The sequence below is a fragment of the Humulus lupulus genome, chromosome 8, assembly GCF_963169125.1.
Source record: "Humulus lupulus chromosome 8, drHumLupu1.1, whole genome shotgun sequence".
In the NCBI taxonomy this organism is placed as follows: domain Eukaryota; kingdom Viridiplantae; phylum Streptophyta; class Magnoliopsida; order Rosales; family Cannabaceae; genus Humulus; species Humulus lupulus.
The window spans coordinates 91,704,841-91,728,695 of NC_084800.1; the positions used below are offsets into that span (position 1 = coordinate 91,704,841).

The 23,855-nt window shown below is 36.6% G+C and overlaps 1 protein-coding gene across 2 annotated transcripts; it reads right to left on the reverse strand.

Annotated features, from left to right (window-relative positions):
* Nucleotides 1-7,768: 7,768 nt before the first annotated feature.
* Nucleotides 7,769-13,406, reverse strand: LOC133798109 (uncharacterized). Of its 2 annotated transcripts, XM_062236304.1 has the most exons (8): nucleotides 12,206-13,404; nucleotides 11,304-11,380; nucleotides 11,043-11,211; nucleotides 10,488-10,576; nucleotides 10,153-10,317; nucleotides 9,933-10,010; nucleotides 9,256-9,359; nucleotides 7,769-8,410 (listed from the first exon to the last, which is right to left on the reverse strand). In XM_062236304.1, exons 1-8 carry the CDS (start codon nucleotides 12,831-12,833, stop codon nucleotides 8,305-8,307), a joined length of 1,416 nt encoding a protein of 471 aa, XP_062092288.1. In that variant the 5' UTR covers nucleotides 12,834-13,404; the 3' UTR covers nucleotides 7,769-8,304. The 2 variants fall into 2 exon arrangements, with proteins under 2 accessions (XP_062092288.1, XP_062092289.1); XM_062236305.1 differs by lacking the exons at nucleotides 11,043-11,211; nucleotides 11,304-11,380 and having other exon boundaries at nucleotides 12,206-13,406.
* Nucleotides 13,407-23,855: the final 10,449 nt, after the last annotated feature.

Consider the following 23,855-nt stretch of genomic DNA (forward strand, 5'->3'; position numbering starts at 1 on the left):
TCGGAACCTCAACTTGATTCCTAAGTGAATTGATATCCTACCAAGTCCTTATCCATTAGATCGCAATCTTCTAGGACCTGCCGAAATCCATAGATGAGCCAATTAGGATATGGTTTTCCACCTCTTTTATCCTCCTGGCTTAAAACATTATTTAAGTCCCCCATAAGACACCAAGGAAGACAAGATTTCCCACCAAAGTTCTTATTAAATCCCACGTCAATCCCCTATTTTCCCTTCTCAGCTCTCCATACAAACCAGTCAAATGCCATTCCATGAACCCAACAACATTGTTAATTACATCAATATAATTAAAAGAGTAACTGAGTAGCTGAACCTCTTCTTGGTGTTGCCACAGTAATGCTACACCTCCACTTTTCCCTTGAGCTTCCACGATCACCATTCCTTCAAATCCTAGAGTTCTTCGGACCCTCTCTAACTGGTCCTTTCTGCTAAGAGTCTCACAGAGAACCAATAAATTGGGCTGCTTTTGGAACACTAACTCCTTAAGAAACTGAACAGTCTGTGGGTTCCCAAGCCCACGACAGTTCCAAGAGATAACACTCATAATTGTAGGTGGCCCTGCTCCACAGGTCCCACCTCTTGGACGTTTTTTGAGAGCCCTGTAAGCTCACGACTCAGCATCTCATCAACTTGAGATAAAATCCCAAGATGAATATCCTCACCCATTCTTCTTCGTTTAGGATCTGTTAAAGTCAAAGTCCCATTTTGAAATAAATCACTCATTCCCGCCTCTTCCACTCCAGTTGACTTTCCTCTCCTGCCAACCCTCACTCCCATAATTCCACTATCATTATCCTCCCTAATAAATACTCCATCCAATCCAGCCTCGCTTCCATCAGATTGCCTCATTTCCATATCAACATCCCTAGAAATCGGGCCATGATTATTGTTCACGTTCTAAGAAGGACCTTCCCCACTGTGACTGCTAGAAAACGGTAACGCTGATGGATATCCCGACTTAAGCCACTTTGCCCCTATTTGATGATGTTGTCGCCTTGGCTGAGCACGCATCCACACCCCATATAGCTTAGTGATCTCTTCAAACGGTTGTTCAAACAATCTTTGACAGAACCTTTCAACATGTCCAATAATACAACAACTGAAGCAAAAGGTTGGAACATATTCATATTTAAAGGTTGTCCAGAACCAATCACTACCATTTTTACGTAACTTCATCTTTTTTTTCTAAGGTTCTTCAACATTGATGCGAACTCTGACCCTCAAACAGTCTCTCCATACACCAATAAAGTTTTTTGGGTTTGACTCTATGACTGAACCAATGTAATTTCCCACATCTTTTACCACACGTTCTGACATAAACCCAGGTCTCAAATCATGCAACTGAACCCACATATCCAGCTTATTAAGACGCAATGAACTTGGATTATCACCCTGTCATAACCACTCTATAATTGGACTCTGTTGAATGTCCATGGACTCCCCTCTATAAATCTTTGAATATCTACCTCATGATAGAATTGAAACAAGAACAGGTTATTGTAATGCCCTGAAATCCCTAATGCGGTTTAATGGCTGGATTAGTAGGCCGGGAGGGCCATAATTGTTTAATAATGCCATTAAATGATTATATGCATGTGTTATGTGAATTATATTATAATATGATGCTAAATGCATGTATGTGGGTCCACATTTCTTTACAGGGGTGTTTTGGTAATTTGGCCCGTTAAGGGCGTAATTGTATATTTGTATGCATATCGGTGACACATTGTTGAAACCATATTATAATGTGGATTTGTTCGAGCTATTCGGCATGAGACGTTCTTTGAATACAAATTAGCGATTTAGTCATAACAGGTTTAAGTTCGGGGCTTAGGGTGAGTCTCGGGGTGATTTTAATGATGAGAGGGTTGTCATGAATTAAAGGTTAATGAGATATGAATTATTGGTGTTTGAGTATTTCGAGAATAGCGGGAATTGGAGATCATTAATTATGATTAACGAAATAGGTGGAAAATGTCAATTTTGCCCTTGGGAGCCTTTAGGAATCTTTATTTGACCTAGGGGTATTTTGGTCTTTTCACCCCTAGGATAGACTTAAGCCATTGAAGGCTGTAGAAGGAAGGGAAAAATAGAGCATTTTTAAACACTTCTCCCGTTCTTATTTTCTCTTCCTTTTTCTTTGTGATTTTTGAGCCTAACTTGGGGAATCAAGCTTGGGAAATAAGTCTTGAGAGCTTGGGAGTGTGTTCCACCATTGAAGAGCATCATAACCTAAACTTGAGGTAAGTTTATAGCCATTAAAATTCCTGTTTTGCTCTGTTTTAGCTTTGGTTTTCAATTGAGATTTCTAGGTTGGATGATTGGTTTTGTTGGGAGTTTTTGGCTAGGGTTCTTGTGGTTGTGATGCTTAGGGCTTGTGGGGATGGTTTTTGGGTTCATTTGGCACAAAAAAATGAGGTTTGGAAGCATTGGAATTGAGTTGGAATTGAAGGAGTCGAAGGAAGAAGAATCAGGGGTTGATCTAGCTGGGTGTAGCGCTACAGCACCTACAAGGGGGCGCTATAGCGCTACCCAGGGTTGGATGGGTGGTTTTGGGGTTCTGAGAATAGCGTTGGGGTGCTAGTGAGTAGCGTTGTAGCGCTACTCTGTTCCTTCAGAATCCCTTTTTGAGTGTTTTTAAGGGTTTTTGGCTTGGGGTTTCAATCCTTAAGGCCCGGGATCGAATCTACTCACCGTGTGGGTATGTTTCGAGGTCCCGAGAGTGGGATTTAGGTTAAGATCCTATCATTGTTAATTTTCATTAATGGAGGTTATAATTGGTTATGATTAGGTAACCACTAAGGAATCAAAAGGTCGATCGTTCTCAGGGGTCGTTCTTGTTCTATTTCTCGCTCGAACCAGAGGTAAGAGAACTGCACCCCATATGTGACATGCGTGGTTATTCATGAAGCATGTTGAGTGTTTAAATGTGGACATGGATTGAATATTGAATTCTTAGCAAATCTTGCTCATTTGTGTATGGCACTGACTGAATAGCTAGAATTGGCAATGGTGCCAGTATCAACTGTGAAGCTGTGACTCATTAGTCAAGTTCGGCAGTGGTACTGGGCACTGGTCACACAGTGCTGACTCATGAGTCAGGAACGGTCTTAGCGTGTTCAACGCAAGCCAATAAAGATTATATCTAATCGACATCTGCATTAAATGACTCAGAAGAGTGTTAATGCCGGATCGACCTCAAGTTCGATGAATATTATAAGCGCTTGTCTAGCCAAAGGCTAGTTACTTAGAGCCACAGTGACTATTTAGTCACATGGTTGTGGGTACTGAGCCCGTGAGGCTTACCCATCAGTCTTTCATCTATTTAAGCTAGTGACTTACCCATCAGTCACTCATCTGTTAAGCTAGAGACTTACCCATTAGTCTCTCATTTGTTTAAGCTAGTGACTTTCTTGTTAGTCACTCAGTATGGTTTACCAGAACCTCAAGTGTTAAATCACTCATCTGATTAAGAGCTATAAGCTCCTTCATGGTTAATGTAACCACAAAGTGATATTCACTCATTTTTTCAGAGCTATAAGCTTTGTGTGATTATCATGATCATCATTTGATATTATATGCTTGCATTATTGTGTTTTCTTACTGGGCGTTGGCTCATGGGTGCTAAGTGGTGCAGGTAAAGGGAAAGAAAAGCTCACCCAGCCTTGAGTGGAGAGCTTACGTGGTGCTGTGTACATATGCGACCGCTTGACCACCACGGCCAAGGAGTTCTCAAAGGAACTAGGGGGTTTACCCTATTTTTGCCGCTTAGGTCTGCAGGTTGTAAATTTAAACAGTAATGACCATTTTGAGTTGTAAATAACTTGTAAACGTTTTGATGGGCCCATGAACAGTTTTATGTTTTAAATAAAATATATCATTTCCTTTGATTGATTTTCCACCTTAGCCTGTTAATAATACTTAGAAGCACATTTTTAACCAAAGAACTCGGGTAGCGAGTTAAATTTATGGTTCACCGTTCACCATAACTGTCATGGGGTAACCAAAGCATTACATCTATTTTCCAATTGTTTAACATACAATCCTCTGTCAGGTCTCCATAATGAAGCCATCATATGTTGCATAGCATCAAAATCAATCACTCTTTCGGTCAAAAACTTCCCCACTAGACACCACCTATCATCAATAATATTGCTTTCATCTTCCACAGTATCATAAGACAAACCTCCCTTCTCCTCTTCATCCAATTGAATGTTGGCATACCTTTCCTCTAAATCATGTATTGTAGTACTGTTATCCGCTATCACTCAAAACTTCAAAGTGAGGATACTTTCATAGAACAATGACCACACTCTCATGTCAAAAGATAAGCCGATAGATTATTTACACATTATAGTATGTAATTTGAGTGTGCAAATTTTCTTACTACAATCTATATTGTTATGCAATTACAAACATTCATATATCTCACATAATACCTTAAAGCTAATAATATTGTATCTAATTTGTTAGGGATATATGTAATACACTTGTAGTAATGCATAGGCTTGACTTTACAAAAGTCATTTAGAAAATCAAAAAGATAAAAGCAAGCCCAATCGTAACCCAAAGATTCATGTCAGGTTAAAGAAAAAGCACCCTTCAATTATCCAAAAAAATAAAAATAAAAGTAGACTCTTCCAATCAAGCCTTATTTTTAAGATCTCTTATGAAAATGCCCAAACATATAAATAGGATAATTTTTTTTTATAGGGTGATTACTTTAAGCCTTATTAACAGGGCTCTCAGTGTTTCTCGACCAGTGAATAGTTTTCGGTGCGATTTTTTTATGATTGTGTATATTGTAGCTATTTAGAGCATCCTGCAAATTTTTAGAAAATTCCGAATAGTTTACAGTACTGAAAATAAGGTTTAAACATGTTTTCCACGCACATAAAAAAAAAAATTAGTCACGCGTGCAACAACATGTTTGAACCTAGTTTTCGGTACTGTAAACTATTCAGAATTTTCTGAAAATTTGCAGGATGTTCTAAATAACTATAATATACACGGTTATTAAAAAAATAACACCGAAAACAGTTTACGGGTTGAGAATATTGAGAACCCTACTACTATTAGGACTTAAAGTGAAGCTCGAAGAGAATTCCCTCTTTTAACAAAATTTATCATCCATAATCTAAGCCTTCAATTCAACGTTAACTTCAATGTTACGAGAAAAATTAATTTTATGATCACGTCATTTGCTCTGTGTGAAATTGTGAATATGCCAGTGCCACTCAACCTGATAAGACATTATTCCAAACTCCCATAAATGTTTTTTTGCCTCCTTAGCTGTAGCCATCTGCATCGCAGAAAGTGCATTTTATAGTCTTGTTTGCATCATATCATACGGGGATAGGTATGATGTATATATATATATATATATATGTACGTACACACACAACAGTGAACAGACTACAGCCATTTCTGGCTTGTGCTAGCTTTTTGTATCAGAAACAACGTGAAAGTGGAAATAATTGGCCCCGGAAAGGACAGTCCTTTCCCTCTTTTTTTCTGCAATTTGGCTCCAAACAGTCTCGCTGGCTAGCTTCAACTTTTCAGCAAGTTTTAACCAAAAACAGCAAAACCTGAGAACTCTGTTCTCTTTAATAAACTCGAAAGTTGCAATCGTGTTGTATAATGGAATTTGGGGTAGAATTAAGAATGCTAAACATACATGCAAGCCCATTCATGAGAGAAGCTCCAAATCTAAAACCAGAATCCAAAAGTATTGAATAAATCAAAGATGGTAATGATAAAGATTATGGGAGTCCACTTCGTTAGGATTCCGAAGCTCAATTATGCTGAAGAGGAAGTCATAAGAGGTTGAGCAGTTGGTGGTCCCTAAAGGGTTTTTATTTTTAATTTTGAGTGGTGGTGTGAGTAAAATGAAGACAGACTTACTGTTTTCCACCAAAAAGCCATGAGCTGTTTTTGTTTTACTTTTGGGCACTAACAGAGATATTATTTGTGTGAAGATTGCAGGGGATGACAAAGTGATGCTGGTTTATCCCCACAGCCATCTACAATGGGGAACAACAGTCTGACATTATAGAATGGACCACCCTATGATGTCCTTGTGATGCAAAAATTTGATCATACTTTCACCCTTATAGGTGGTAACCTTAATGAATATTTACGAAAAACGAAACCAATTTATATGCATACGCACCCTCTAGTTATATATATACTAGATACAAGCATTATTATGCAATATTGCAGGGTTTAAGTTTGGTTAGTTTTATTTATAAAATTTATTAATTATTTTTATTAAATTTATATTAATATTATATAAATTTTGAAATAAATATATTATTTTAATTAAATAATTTATTTATTTTTCGTTTAAATTTATGTTTGTTCTGTTTTTTGAATTTGTGAGTAATAACAAAAAATTATATATTATATATTTAAATATATCTGAATTTTAAATTTAAGTTTGTTTTTAAAAGAAAAAAACAATTTGTTGCTAATGCATAATAGATTATATTATATGTTTAATATTATTTTAATAAGGGATTTTAAGTTTAATTAAATTTTATTTAAATTATAAAACGTATGATTTTATTATTCATTATAAAATATCTCCAAAAATATTATATTTTAAGTTGCTTAATTATTTGTAATTTAAAAATAATTATTATTGTAAAATATTTGAAAAATATTATATTTTAATTATTTATTTTATTTTATTTAAGTTTAACCTTTTGTAAATTACTGTTAAATATAAGAATGTTCTATTAAATATAAAAATATTTCATTAAAGTTAACATTAAAACAAATAAAAAATGATTAAAACAACAAATTTATATTATCTACCCACACTTATTATATAGAATATATATTTATATATTTATAAGTGGTGGTAAACTACACACGCATACTATCATTTTGTCAATAATGGTAATATGCATAAAAAAATCCCAAGCTTCTAACAGTACTTTAGCAAAAGAAAAATATCCCAATTTTAGTGGGTCGATACATGATTTATCACTAATGTTTATAGCAGACAATTACACGTGCATATATGTAATTATATATTTATATATAAAAATAATTTGACTATTCACACCTCAGGGAGCCAATTCGGAGAAAATCTCATGAAAGCACCCTCTGAAACTTTTTTTCAGTTCATTTTATACATATTATTCTATATTTTAGTCTCTTCAAATCACTTGGTGATCGAGGTTTTTAAGTTCAACACTTTTACATGTTTATATAGTAAAAAACATATGGTTTGTTAATTGAGTTTTAAACAAATCAGACAGAAGAGCGATACCTAAGATTTTAAATGTCAAAGTATGCAATATGGTTGATCCATAATAATTTTATACAAGCATTTACAAGTGGGAAGAAATAAAATATTTCAAAACATAAACAAATACAAATATATTTAATGGGGGAGAAATGTGGGTTTCAGTTGAATTTTATGAAATTGCGTGAGGTTTGAAAATAAATAAATGAAAAAGGGAAAGCGACTATGTATTATGAAGTATGAATCAATCTACGTAGGGCATGTTGTTGTTATGAAAGCGACTATGTATTATGAAGTATGAATCAATCTACGTAGGGCATGTTGTTGTTATTATTATTGTCAAATGCATGCACTCCTACCACATAAATCCCCAAAGAGAAAACTCTTGTTCGTTCCTTGAAGAAACTCTAAAAAAAATATATGTTGTAAACACAATCCTTCACCACCATAACCATTTTTTAAAAAAAATGAAAATATAAGCATACCAGTGAGTGAGTCACCAAAGAATCAATCCATAATAATAATAACATCCACACCATTGTAGATGGAACAAATCTCAACCTAAATAAAAGCAAAAACCCATTTGATCTCAACAGGCAGAAAGTTCAGCAGAGGGAAATGCAGAAGTGAGGTGGCCACAAGATTTTAGTAAGGGCAAATTTTGGAGCAAAGGGGAGAAAATTTTCTATAAATGTATATACAAAAGATTGGCATGCCATGTATGGGATTTCGTATTATAAAAAAAAAAAAATTCAAAATCTGCGTGGATGAGGAGGATACAGTATTAACCATCTCATCAGTTTTGAGTATAACTTGGAAAACCATGGATCATCAGACCTCACAATTTCAACACATGAACCCGAACCTGTTCATATTAGACTTTGATAGTACCTTCCATCGAATATTCTGGAGGCAACTTGATGGTGAGATAGTGTAACCAAGTATAAATATATATACCATTTTCTGATTAGACGAAATGGCTCCTTTAATTGAAGGCTGCTTGTGAAACAAAACAGAGACCTTGATTTTCAGAATAGCTGAAACAGCAAATTTGTTGATCCGTCCCCGAAAGTTCGTAGATCTGGAGGTTTAACCAATGCCCTGCATAGAGGACAAGTCCTTTCTCTCTCAAACCTGAAACACAAGTGATTCTCTATTAGTTGACGTCTATAAAGATGATAGTATATGGCAGTTCGTGACTGTACTATTAAGCAAGAGTTCAGCTAAGCAGCTTTTATATTTCCCAAAGTGGCATCTAGATGAGCAATAATTTAAGTTTGAACCATATGGTGAAAAATCAGAAGATAAGCCAGATGTACACATAACCCATGAGCTCCTCATGCTCATGGACTCCTTTTTTTACTGAGGAGATGGAACTTGTAACTTGTAACTTGCAAATATCCATGGAGGCATGTCAGAAACATAATTTCCGAAAATTACATTAGCTTAAAGCACCAGTTTATCTGGCTATTAATATCTTACAATTAAAGGAGTTACAAGGGCACTATAATGCCCTTGGTAATCTACATTTAAAGAAGAGCATACATACACAAAAACAAACTAGAACATAATTGCAACTGGGTGAAAACTTCCAGTTGTACTGTTGTACTGATTTGGAAAATTTAATCCTAGGAGCAGAGCAAATGAAGCTCATTAAACAGCCAATCATACTGTAACTTTCACTTTCTTATATCCAATCCCTCGTATTTATATACTTGAATTCTGATGCCTAAAACTCAAAAACTGTCAAATTTGCATGAGTGCAATGAAACCACCGGAAATACCAACATAGCAAGTGACTTTGACCCCGAGGCTTATCATTCAGTAATATTGGCCTATGTGTTGCTCTATGATTCTACTTGCTGAAACTCTTCTAAACGCTTAAGAATCATTTATACTTAAGTGAAGAATAAACCTTATCCTTGACTACACAAATTATATATTATTGTTAATAAATAAGAAAAAGAAAGCAAACTGACCACTCTGAAACACAGTCCTCACAGAAGATGTGTTTACAACGCAAAAGAATTGGTGCGTGCATCTTCTCCTGGCAAATAGCACAAAGATCTCCAGCTGCATTTACCTGAAACACAATCCTTCCGACTTAAGATGCAACAATAATTAGTTGCAACAGAATAATCCATCTTAATCATATAATGCTAATACCTAATCCATCTCAGTGTATAGAAGCAAAGAGATGTAAAAAAACACTGTAAAAAATCTACAAAATATCACTTAGCTAGGTTCTTTTGGTTGTGATTTTGATGCTTTAAAAAACCATTGATCATATAAATATTAAATACTTTACCAACACCATGTAAAACAGAATAGAATCAATGACATGTAGAGAAACAGGGTAATAAAGCTACAAAATTGCACCTAGCTTGGTTCGTTTGGTTCTGAACTTGATATCTCAAATGATACTAAGCAAAGAGATACAGAAAAAAACATGGTAGCAAAGAGATTTATCATTTAACTCGATTCTTTTGGTTGTGATGTCTCAAATAGTATCAAAGGAGAAAGAGAGAACCCCATGAAACAGTCTTGAGAGGTTTTATATTTTTCTTCTGCTAATAAGAAATCATGTCTAATCTATATGAAATTGAAAGATATTTCACCAAAGATATTTCTTATACAGCACATGCTACTTATTTACCTGTTCCAGTGTGGCATGAGACCCGAATTGGAGTTCCTTCCGTGTTAATGCCTTTGCAGCAGCAAAGAAAAATTGAACCTACAAGCAACATAAATAAGTTAGAGATAACAGATATAATTTCGACATAATGAAGTGCATTACCTTCTTTATGTACAAATAAATACTGTAACAAATAAAATTAAAGGTCATGTGGATATTGTGTAATAACTTTAAACAATACCTTCTCGACAATAGATGTAAGCTTAAACGTTAGATACAATCCTGTGGTTAGTGATGAGAAGAGGCTTCCGTTATCTTTGTTTAAGAAGAAACGATACCAGACAGGTGTTGGTATAAAAGCACGGTACAACAGCAGAGCATATTCAAGTAGGGTTAACATTTGTCCCTTCAAGATGAGATAGCTACCAGCAATTAGCTAATTGTTAAAAATTACTAGGTTTAGGAAAAAAAAACAAAAAAGAAAGAAAGAAAGCTAACTACAAGAGATTAAAAGCTATATTTCTCCTGAAAAAAATAATGTATGGAAAACTCTTACTATAATCTACACCATATTACCTGCCGGCGGAAGTTATACCCTCTCCCATTCTTGTAATATATAAGCAGCAAACACTTGAAAGCCATTGCCACCTGCCTCACCAGTGTATCTAAAGATAATGCAACAGCCTTGAGTAGGAATTAAAAGAGAATAATGAAAGCAAAAACATAGGCAAGTACACAATTACATACAGATCCATCAAGGGAAAAGACTAAAAATGAGGCAAACATACGATTTTCATTTTCAAAATGGAAGCAACCAATATTAAAAATTACAGAACAGAGACAATACCATATACGACCCCAAAGAAAAAGAAAAAAAAGATATGAATTTCAATCACAGTAAAGGGAAAGCGCTGCAATTCCTATTCAAAGTTCCATCTGTATCTTAAACGTCAAAAACCTTCCCTAAAACTTGCTATAGATCAACTGCATGGCACACATCAACTAACCGCCCCATTTAAAAAATAAATACATACACTCTATTGTTATTAAAAAGAAATGCTAAAAAATTAATGATAATAAATATTAGATACAATTTAAGCTAAGCAGTGAAGAATAACAAATCCTCCTTACCATTTACTAAAACGATGAAAATAGCATGCCAGAAAGGTGGTATTGCTTTTGGAGGAAGCATGACTAATGGATATAATAGATCATCATTTCGAAACCACCAGTAAATACCAACAACGTGAAGCATAAAAATGCCAAAATAGCCAAGAAGGGCATAAGGTTTCCTTTCTCCCTGTAGAAACCAACAACTATTCAGCCTCTATCTGCTCCTACTGGAACTTGGGTTGGGTGAATAAAATTAAAAACTCAAAGCTGAAGACACACCTTTAGAGCTGTTTGCCTCCGAACAATATCATTTGATTTAAACATGACAGCTGATATCCATATTGTAACAAAAAAACCTGAAGCTCTCCAAAAAGAATTTTCAAATGAAAAAATAAATAAATAAAAATAGCACAATAATAAAATTAAAATAATAGAAGATGCAAGAGAAAAGCTAACTACGACACCCGTGTTATAACTTATACAACACTTCTTTGTCAAACTATTAATAGGTGCCACACATGGTGGAGTAGGACTCAGAGTCCTTTATCGCAAATATCAAATGGAACTGCTAGACAAAGAAAAAAAATCATACAAAAACTAGCATATGAAGAAGGAATCTTAGGAACCAAATATCCTCCATAAGTTTGTCATAATAGCCCACGATCATCAGTATATAACTGGAAAACAGAAGTTTCCACCTCTTTCCCTAGTTTCTACATCATTTTTTAAAACTCTAGAAAACTGCAAAGTATGTCCCGTCGTGAGAAATCAAATGGAGACCTCGCAAAGGCACGAGTACTTGACCTAACCCTCAAGACTAGTTTCTATATTATCTCAATAAAACTTAAATGCCCTCGAGCACAGAAATGTCTTTTTATGAACCAAGTTACGTGCATGAATTCCAGGACTTACGGGGAGCTCAATTTTCCTGAACCAGACCTTTTATGGTATCAAGCGCATGAATTTGCTGAGTAGTGAGACATAGCAAAAGACTATATCTAAAGTTAGAATTTCCAAAAATGATTCGTTTCTCTTACTGTGTAATTCCCAATTGTTATACGCACGTAATGAAATTTTAAAACAAAAATGGTCAATGAAAATATCTAGCACTATCCAATTTGCACAAAAAAAAACTTAATAGGAATATTATACTAATGAAGATGGAAGAACAAAAAAAGTACCTAGCAAATGCTGACGAATGAATACCACCAACAATAGAATTGAAAACGGAAGAATTTGCTCAATCCATTTGGCAATTTGTTGAATGTCGTAACTCTGGGAAGAAGAGTTGTCCTGGAGAGACGAAACCCCGGAACGAGGTACCGACGACGAAGGAGAAATCAGCGGCGCTCTCCCGCTGGCCTCCGCAACTCCTCCGTCGCTGCCAATTCGGGCAGAACCAGGCTGATCATCCAATTCATGCATTCTCAAAGAACCACCACCATCCCCATCTACACCTCCTTCTCCGCTACGTCCCGGAGATGAAACAGACCTGTCCTCCTGCTCTCCACCGCCGATAATCCGAATCGAAACCTCAGCCGAATCACCGCCGCTGGTTCCTCCAGCTGCACATGGAGCAGGGGGGGCAGGCGGCGAATCAGGAGCAACAGACCCAACGTTGACCGCTTCCTCCTCGCTATCCCGGTGAGTTGACCTCGGCGGAAGTATACCGGAATACTCCAACAAAAACGATAACGGCGAATGAAACAAATTGAGGGGAGGCAGATGTTGCAACATGCCCCCACCTCTTCTCGGACTGCCATCGCCACTATTTTCGTAGGGTTCGGAAGCGTTACCAGATACCTCCATTTTTATCCCACCACCACACCCTCTCTCTTCTTTTCAGAGCTTTGTTATGTAGTGATTGTGATCGGTTTGGGAGATGAGAACGGAGAACCAGAAAGGAGCAAAGGAGAGAAACGAAACCGACTACAGGGGAACGGAAAACGACAATCAAATTCAGCGGAAACGTATAAAACGACGAGTGTTCATCTCAGCCAGGCGCAAAACGAGGGCTTTAGGGGATTTGATTTGCGAAACAACTTTTCACAGATCACGGTTTGAGGAATTCGCGGAAATAAACAAATAGCATATCAAAAAAAAAAAATTTGACTTTATATTTTTCTTTTTCTTTTTTTAATTCTAATGGCTTAATAACTAATAGAGAAAATTAAAAACAATAATATTTTTTTTTTTAAAAATATTTCTCTTCACGACACATAAGTGAAGGTATTGAGATGCGAATTTGTTACGTTGAAAACAATGGCTTTTTGCGTTGGGCTTATAAGAGATGTCCGAGAAAGAGGCCTTCACAGTACCGATCAAAGACGAGTATGGGTGGAAAGAGAGAACGATGACCAATGAAAAGTCAACAAATGATTTTAATTTATTTAGGACAATATATCTAAGTCCTTTTTTTTTTTTTTGGAAAGATGACAATATATCTAAGTAGTAAAATGCTAGTTTTTGTCTCCTTTTGTTGTTTTATTTCTTATTTAGGACTCCCTTATAAGTGCATATAATATACGTACCTTAATTAACAATCATAATAACCAAGCCAATCTATTCTTATCTATAGTCGTTTTAATTAATTTATTATTATTAATGAATAATTATAATAACCAATTCAATCCATTATCATCTTTTGTTGTTCTTCACGCCGGCTTTAATATGAATGGAGCACATATTTTTGACAAAGACTTCTTTTTGCAATAATAATAATAGTAATAGTAGTAGTATGTGGGTGTAGACTTTGACATTTAACCGAGTAAACAAAGTTTGGTGAGCAAGAAACAATAATATCAAGGAAAGGAGGAGATGAACAAAGAACTTGTTTCTATAAGGTTAGAATTGTAACTTACTAGCCAGATATTTTAATTTTAATAGGGTAATTGCAATTTATATGCCATAATATAACATTACTATTCCTAATTTGAATATAGCATAGCAACCACCAAAAAAATAAACATATGAATATATAGCATAACAAAACATCTCTTTCATTTCATAATTCTTAAAATAAAACTATAAACAAACAAAACCAAAATCTTCACATATTTTCTTATCTCACAAATCTAAGTTTTGGCAAAAAATTTCACAAAATTAAAAGAATTTGATATGATTGTGCCATAAAATAGTTTTCACTTTTTTTTTATAAGTTGTTTTGTGCTAAAAAAAATTATTAGAAAATAATTCCATTTAGAATTGACAAATTTTGCCTAAAATTCAAAGTAACTTTGTTCAAAAGATGTTCAAATTATTTTTAATTTTAAACTACTTCAACTAGTTCAAACAAATGTCTTCACTTGTTTGTTAAAAAATTTTATATTATATCCATATGAACGTAATAATTCATAAAATTCAAAATGTATCTATTAAAAAAATGTGTGTAAAACAAATTATTTAAACATATTTTGTACACAGTAAATAATTCAAAATTTCTTAGAAATTGATTAGAGATTTGATATAACTACTATATAGTGCAAAAACTAACATCACTTCCATGTTTATCACAAAAAATGACTCCTACCAAAGATTTTCACTAAAAATGACAAAAAAAACTCTTTTTCCAAATACACTTTTTTAGTAATGTGAAAGAGATCTAAAAAGAGGAAAATAATAATATAAATAGAGCATATATGACACCAAAATATAATATTTAAATTATTAATTTTAATTCAACTAAGATTTTGATTATATTTTTTAGGCTAAAAAAATCAAATATTTAAATAGGGTATTTATGGTATAAATACCTAAACTCTTGAATTTGCTACTAATATATACCCAAACCCCAAAAATGGCGGCAAAAATCCTCAAACTCCCAATTTGGACGGTTCCGTTGTTACCCAGCCCGTTAACACCAACTTTGGACACTAACCAGGAGACGTTCAGGGCCAATATTAATTCCCGTTTTTATTTCTTTTATTTTCTATTTATTAATTGTTTTAAATAATTATGTAAAACCTAAATCAGAACCCTTAATCTTTCCTTCCAGAGTTTTTTTTTCTTTTTCAACTTAGGTTAGGTATTTAGGTTTCTATTTTGTTTTGATTTTAGTTGTTTTAATTTTAGTTTTTAGGTTTTACATAATTATTTAAACCAATTAATAAACAAAAAATAAAAGAAATAAAAAAAATAAAGACGGGAATTAATACTGGCCCTACACGTGTCCTGGTTAGTGTCCAAACTTGGTGTTAACGGACTGGGTATCAACAGAACCATCCAAATTGGGAGTTTGAGGATTTTTGGGGTTTTGGTATATATCAGTAGCAAATTCATGATGTTCCACCCAAATTTCGAAATCATCATAAATGAGCCTCGAAATGTAGGCTCATAAAGTGTAAGCTCGAAAATGTTGAGTAAAGGTTCAACACTTGTATGAATTAACATGTTTCATGAGTTGTTCCAATTGGCGACCGAGCACAAGTTAAGAAGGTTTGAGCTCAGGTGTCAAGCTCGAAAGGATGGATCTTCTCTGAAGTCTGAGTGCGATTTGAACCTTCATTGCAAGCTTGAAGAGGTTGATCTCCTATGGGTACACTCGATGAAATCACTAGCTGAGGATGAGGCTAACCAGAATGACGAGCTCGTAATGTTGGTCAATCTCGAAAGTGTATAAATTGTATGTTCGAGGTCGATAGTCCAGTTTGAACACGGTTGTTGTTAGAAAATCCATATTCCTTGGGGATTTTTTGTAATATGATAATAAATCTCGATTATCATGGGATATTACATTATTAATGTATTTAATTATATGTATTTTAAATTTGAATTGTAACTTCCTGAATTAAAAGGGAAGATATTTTGTTAACCAGTCTATAAATAGACTGGAGAATTTCATTTGGAGGGACGAACAAGTTGGTATTGAGAATACTCTGGAAAATTGCTTTAAGAGAATTTTACCACTTAATAATATTGACTTATGGACTAGGCAGATTTTAACTGCTAAACCACGTAAAATCCCGATTGTTCTGATTTATTTTCTTAATTCTATGTTTAGTGCTCTTCATATTTAAGTTGACGAAAAACGGCGTCAACAGTTTGGTGTTTTCATTGAGAGCATTAAGCAAGTCATTAGATTGTTTAATCATAAACCTCTTGGATTACGAATGGCCGCCACGAACAACCCAGTACTGGTGGGCGACCATTGCCTCAAATACCAGAGGAACAAACTCCCACAAACCCTGACTTATGCGACCATTTGAACAGTCAAAAACAACCGGAATATGGAAACCATAATAACCCTATACCAGGACAAGGAGCTGGAGTTTTTATAAACAATAACCAGCTCCCCCAAGTTCTAGCTCGGCCTCCAGTACACCTGGTCCAGGAGAGAATTGACCAACTCGAAAGGGCGTTGAGGCTCCTACATGATGAAAGGAAAAGGGATAAGGCTGAAGAATCCGATGAGGAGCTCGAGCCTTTTGCCCCACATATCTCCAACACTCCATTTCCACTGGGATTCAGAATACCCCATGTAACACCATTTGATGGGAACTCAGACCCATACAGTCATCTGAGCACATTCAATGCCATCATGCAAACCAACAATGTTGGTTATGAGCTCCGATGTATGGTGTTCCCAGCTACTCTGACAGGACCAGCAAAAAACTGGGTCTAAAAGTTTAGAAAACATTCGATCTCGTCTTGGATCAGTTAGCAAAGGATTTTAAGAAGCAGTTGAAAGCCATGGTAGGTGTCAGGCCCGAAGCCTTGGCTTTGACCAACGTCAGACAACAACAGGGAGAGTCACTGAAGAGTTACCTTACAAGGTTTAATATAGAAGTGACTTAAGCCCGCAACATCGACGATAGTGGCCACCTGATGGTTGTAAGAGCTGGTATATTACCAGGGAGTCCCCTTTGGGAGGATATGCAATGAAAACCCATAAGGTCATTAAACGAGTTCAACAAGAGGGCCCAAAGATTCGTCAATGTAGAAGAGGCGAGGTCAGCATTAAATTTGACCTATCAGCCCCTAACTACAACAACAAATGTTAACTCAACCTCGACCTCGGCCGCCCCATCGATGTCAAGACCCTCTGGGGATAATCCTTCAAAAAGAAAGAAAAATGAAGGGAATAACCTCGAGGCTGACGGGGGAAAAAGAAGAAGAGAGACAAGTATTTCTCCATTTACACAGTGTATACCGAGCTCAATGAGACTCGAAAGAATATTTTTCTTGCCAATGAGAATCAGGTCCCATTTAGACGACCTGACCCAATGCGGAATCAAAAGGCAAAAAAGGACTCCAATATATACTATAGATTCCACAGGGACGTTGGACATACCGCTGATGAGTGTTGACAACTGATGGACAAGATCGAAGGCTTGATCTCGAGGGGATCTTTCGGAAAGTATGTGAGAAACCGAAATCCCGATCAAGCTTCAACAGGACAGAGGGCAGCGTTTATGCAACCTGCCCAACAAAACAACTCCCGAACATAGGAGGATGATCGACCTCCCCTCATAGATGGGGAGGATGTGGTAACCATCTCTGGGGGAACGCATCTCGCAGGATCGGGCAGAAATGCCCAAAAGAGATACGTAAACAAGCTCAAAACTGGGGACAGGTCTCCCTACGAGCCCGAACCACGAGCTTTGAAGCAGTAGAGGATTGAAACTCAACCCATCACTTTTACAGAAGAGGATGCGTCACACGTCCAGTTTCCTCACAACGACCCCCTGGTCATCACACTTCAGCTCGCGAACACGAGGGTACGCAGGGTCCTGATTGATAATGAGAGCTATGTTAATATCCTTTACAAGGCCACTCTAGAAAAGAATGGACTCATGCTTCAAGATTTGAAAGCCTGTGCAACCACGTTGTACAGATTTTAAGGAGAAGGGCTTGCTTGTACGGGATCCATTTAACTCCCCGTAACCTTGGGAGACTATACAGTCTCGGTAACCAAGATGATGGAGTTCGTGGTGGTGGATGCATCGTCGGCCTACAATGTACTGCTCTGGAGACCAGCCCTGATTGGGCTGACGTACTGCTCTGGAGACCAGCCCTGATTGGGCTGGGGGCAGTATCGTCTGTTAGGCACTTGGCCATCAAGTTCCCTACATCTAGTGGCATCGGGACGCTGAAGTGAGACCAACTCGCATGAAGGGAATGATACAACATTTATGTGAGAGGGAAAAATCAAACAAGTGCATAGACACTTGTGATCATTCAGGAGATGGACGGATCCGTTTTCGAGATAGAAGAAAAGATCGACCCTAGAGTCGAAGAAAGAGCCGATCTTGAACCACTAGAGGAGCTTGAAGAAGTAGAGCTCTATGAGAAAGATACCACGAGGGTTGTAAAAATAAGAAAAACCTTTCTGAAAATGCAAGATAGCAATTAACTTGCTTTTTGAAAGAAAAACAATAGGACGTATTTGCATGGTCGCACTTGGATATAGTAGGGATTAGTCTGAATGTCATAAGCCATGCACTCAACATTGATAAGAGCTTCCCCCTAAAGCAACAAAAATGGAGGCTCCTGGACGATGATGGAAAGAAAGCCCTAAAAGAGGAGGTTGAGAGGTTAGAATCAAATCGGTTTAGTCGAGATGATTTTTATCCTGACTGGATAACCAATCCTGTGCTGGTCCCGAAACCCAATGGCAAATGGCAAACCTGCATCGACTATTCGGACCTCAACATAGCGTGCCCCAAGGACTATTTTCCCTGGCCTCGAATAGACCAGCTCGTAGATGCCACTACAGGCCACAACATCATGTCATCCATGGATGCTTATTCTGGATATAACAAAATTGCCATGCATGCACCTGACCAAGTGTTAGGAAAATGTAATTTGCCTTAATGGAAATTGGTAAGAAAAGTACAACTCTAGACAAAATATTACAAATAGATAATTATTGATTAAATAGTGTTACAACTCTATAACAAAAGATACAGGTAAATATATGAAGAGGTAGAAGAGAATAGAAATAGAAAATACAACTATATGACAAAAAGATACAAATAAATTAGAAGTAGTAGAATGAAAATTATAAATGAGATTACAACTCTAAAACAAAGGATACAAATAAAGGAGTAAATAGAGAATAATAGAAGAAGATGAAAAGCAATAAAATAAAAGAACAAGAATAGAAACAATGAATAAAGAACTCTCACTCACACAACCAAAGTGAAGAGTGTTGGGAATCACCAACTTGAACAAGGTTTGAAACCTTTGTCCAAAAGCTTATTTCCCCCTAACTAAAGCACTAAGGGATCTCTCACAGATTATGGAATTACTTTCTGGAATAATCAAGCATCTAGGTGTTTTCTAGCCAAGTGCTCTAATTGATAGATAAGTTGTGTCTTACAAGTGAGCAATAGACTCCTGTTTATAGAGTTTAGAGACACCCTTTGAATTTCAAATTTCACCAACCCCATGGCTGCTACCAATGATTAATTGGATGTTTATGGAATTAAAAATGAGATTTGGGAGTTATTTGGGTTTTTGGAGCCATTCAAAAAGGTTGGAAAAAACTGAAAAACTTGATCAGTTTTCACCTGTGGTCGCGGCCACTGACCAAATTTAGCACACCAAATTTTGTTGTTTTTCCAAACAGTTCCAACACCCTCCTAATTGATTTTGTAACCCCCAAAACACATTATTGGGGTTAAAATCATATCTCTAACAGCTATTTCACATATAGCTTTAAGAAATTCATCTCAATATTGTGTAACAACAAATCTACACAATAATGGGCAATATTTGGAAGTTACAAATTTGTGACTGAATTTATAACACCAAATATGTTACATATTTGGATATTCAACATATATCTAAATATTGTAACTCTCTATTATATGTTACAATATGTGACATTTTTTGTCACATTTATTTAATCTAAAATAATATAACATTCCCCCACTAGATTAAATAGTTATCTATTGTAACACTTATTTAATCAATCATTATATTTTACAATATAACATATCCCCCACTTGATTAAATAAGAACTCTCTCTTATAGGAGTCATTGCATTGGTGCATAAAATAAAGTGTTTTTCAACTTGAAATTTACTATAGTGTAATTACCACAAAATTTGTCAAAAATTTGGTTGCACTAGGCATTGAACCATCTTTTCATGATAACAAATCGGTGATAACACACACACCTTTGCGATGCTCACTTGAGACCTCTATGTCTCGCTTTGCACCGTTAATGCCCATGTGCACTTTCCATTCATGGACGTTCTTGAGAATACTCTCAATTCTCATGAGAGGCGGCACCACCCCTAACTCCATATAGGTAGAATTCTTACAGTATTTTGTTACCAAAAAATACTTGTCTTCACAAGACTGAATTCTATTAAAAAACCTCTCAGTTTTAACCCTCAACTTGGTTACTCACAAGTACTCAACATCTCAGATGGGACTTGTTTTGAGTACAACTAATATTCACTTGACTGACTTGTTGTTACCTATTGAACCTAACACTTAGTTAAATAACTAGTGTTAAGATAGGTTACCATCAATCGTGAATCTCTTTAGGGAGTTTAAGTCCCGTCCCTCGAGATGATGTAGCCACTAAATCCCTTGTTAGTGGCTTAGTGAAAGGATCCGCCAGATTTTCACTTGTTCTCACATAGGATATTGAGATGACTCCTCATTGAATCAATTCTCTTACATATCTATGTCTTAGAGTGATGTATCTAGACTTCCCATTATACACTCCAATGTATTCTCTAGCCGATGTTGATTGGCTATCACAATGTATCAATATAGTGGATACATTCTTTTTTATTAGGGGTATCTCTATCAATAGATCCCTTAACCATTCGGCCTCTTTGTCGGTAGCAGCTAGAGCTATAAACTCTGCTTCCATAGTGGAATGAGATATACAGGTTTTTTTCTTGGAACCCCAAGAAATTGCACCTCCACCAAGTGTAAATACCCAATCACTTGTGGACAAGTTATCCCCAAGATTGGATATCTAGCTTGCATCTGTATATCCTTTTAAGATTGAAGGAAATTTGGAGTAGTGAAGGCTTAGTCCTTTGGTTTTCTTGAGATAACCTAGGACTCTTCCAATAGCCTTCCAGTAATCCACACTTGGATTACTTGTAAACGTACTAAGTTTACTCATCGCAAATGCTATATCAGGTCTAGTACATTGGGCAGTGTACATTAGCTCCCTATATCACTTGCGTACTCCAATTGAGCCACTGCTCTTCCTTCATTCTTCTCTAGTTTTATACTATGATCGAATGGAGTATTGACATCTTTAACCTTGAGATGGTTAAATTTGTTCAATACTTTCTCAACATAGTGGGCTTGCCCTAACGCAAAATCCCACTATGTTTCTTTACTCTGATACCAAGTATGGTATCAACTTCTCCAAGATCTTTCATCTTGAAGGTTGATGATAGAAACCTCTTCGATTCTTCTATCCCTTTCATGCTATCACTTAGAATAAGCATGTCATCCACATATAAGCAAATAATGATCACATACCCCTTACAAGTTTTGGAATACAAACACTTGTCTCCATTGTTATGTCTAAACCCATTAGACATGATGGTTTGATCAAATTTCCCATGCCATTGCTTAGGAGCTTGTTTCAATCCATATAAGGATTTTACAAGTCTACATACTTTATGTTCATATTTTGGTAGGACAAATCCTTCGGGTTGTTCCATATAGACCTCCTTATTGAGGTCACCATTAAGGAATGTCGTTTTGACATTCATTTGATGAACATAAAAGTTGTGTATAGAAGCCAAAGCGAACAAGATTCTTATAGAAGTTGTTCTTGCAACAGGCGCATAGGTATCAAAATAATTGATACCCTTTTTTTCCCTAAACCCTTTAGCTACTAATCTAGCTTTAAAGGTTTGGATAGTGCCGTTAGTGTGGTAATTTCTCCTAAATACCCACTTACACCCAATTGGCTTAGACCCCAGTGGGAGGTTTACCAATTCCCAAGTGTTATTGGAAAGAATGAAATCCATCTCATCATTGATGGCTTCTTTCCAAAATGCACTATGTAATGCCCTGGATAACCAAGACCGTTACACTGTGTGTTTAAAATAGTGCAAGACTTGCTAATCAAGTCATTTAAAAAAAGTGTGAATTCAATGTCATTAACAGATTAGGAATAAAAGATTTTGGTCATAAACAGGCTATTTTCATTAAAAATGACAGTTTAATACATGGAAACTCAAAACAGGGTTTAGACGTCTTAGTTACAACAAAATCCAAGAGTTACAAATAATTCAAGCCACTCTAATGGCAAAATATACATTTTAGGTTTCCGTCCTTGTACAATTCCTCGACCGTGGCGACCGAGCAGCTGACAATGTACACCTCGCCCCAGAGCTCTCCAACTCATGGTTGATTCAGCCTACCCTTGCCTTTACCTGCACCACGTAGCACCCGTGAGCTGAGGCCCAGCAAGAAAGCATGATAACACATCAAGATCAACATCATTTATCAAATATCCCACACTGTACAACCAGGAATTCAGCATTTCATAACATTTATCCAATCAGTGATAACACACAACAGATTCACAGTTTGTCATCCAAACAGCCAACAAATCATGTTCATAGCACAATATTCACGATCATAATCAACAGTTTATCACATCATCAAATGATATTCAGGGTCAGCGCCCTTAGTCGCACCCTCTATTTAACACACTGTCTTCGGCTCTCTTGGGCCGCCCCCAGTGTAATACTAACTGACTCCGGCCAGCTTAACCAAGCTCAGTGATAAATAAGCTGCCTTAGCTACCAGTGGCCGAGCCGCGCCCTGTGCGCAAATATTGATTCTGACACCCTTAGGCCGGTTATCGCATGTCCCATGGCATAATAATACCATCTCACGACATGATATACAAATATAGGGAGCTCTTAGTCCCATCGTATCCACATGGTTAATCACATTCACATAACAATGCATACAAACATAGGGAACACTTAGTCCCAACCTAGCCACATAATCAGGTGCAGCTTTCTTACCTTTCGATTCGCTAGCTTTGATCACTTGACTCCTTGAGCACGATCCCTCTCGAGCCCTAGCGCTCACCTAAACACAATCATAGGTCAAAGTCATCACCAAACCTCAAGTCCAAAACCTAGCCTCGGGACCAATCCCGAGCCCCCGGGAAGTTCTAGTTTCACCAAACAAGGTGGTGGAACCAAACCCCAAACCCTTAGTCAAAAACCCTTGCAAATAACCCTAAAATCCCTTTCTGGAAACAGGGCAGCGCTACAGCGCTCTTAGGAGGGCGCTACAGCGCTACAAACAGAAACAAAATCCCCTCAGCATACATGGCCTAGCGCTACCGCGCCCAAAGGCTAGCGCTGTAGCACTAGTCATAGGCAGGCCAACTCCAAATTTCTCTTCCTGCGATTTCCTCGAACCAAACTCAACCAAAACTTCTCCAAACCTTCACCAAACTCAAAAGCAACCTTATTAACACACTCCACTCATGCCAAGCACCCCAAATACTCAAAACCCAATCACATGCATCTCTAATCCCAAAATTCACCATAGATGTCCCTAAGCTCAGAAACTCAGCAAAACCAGTCAAAACATCAGAGTTGGAAGCTTAGAATTCATACCTTTAATGGAGTTTCGATTTCAAGACAGCCTCTACACCTCCTTAGCTTGCTCTTTCTCACCCTTTGGCCTGAATTCCCTAAGGTTCCCATCAAACTCAGCTTATGCACCATAGTTCAAAAACCAAAACCAGAAACTGAAGAAACTATAGAACCTTACCTCAAGTAGATGGCCTATCCTTGCTAAACCCTTGCCAAATCTTCAAGCTTAGCTCAGAAATCTTATGGCTTAGTTGACCTAGCTCTCCTCTGAATTTTGC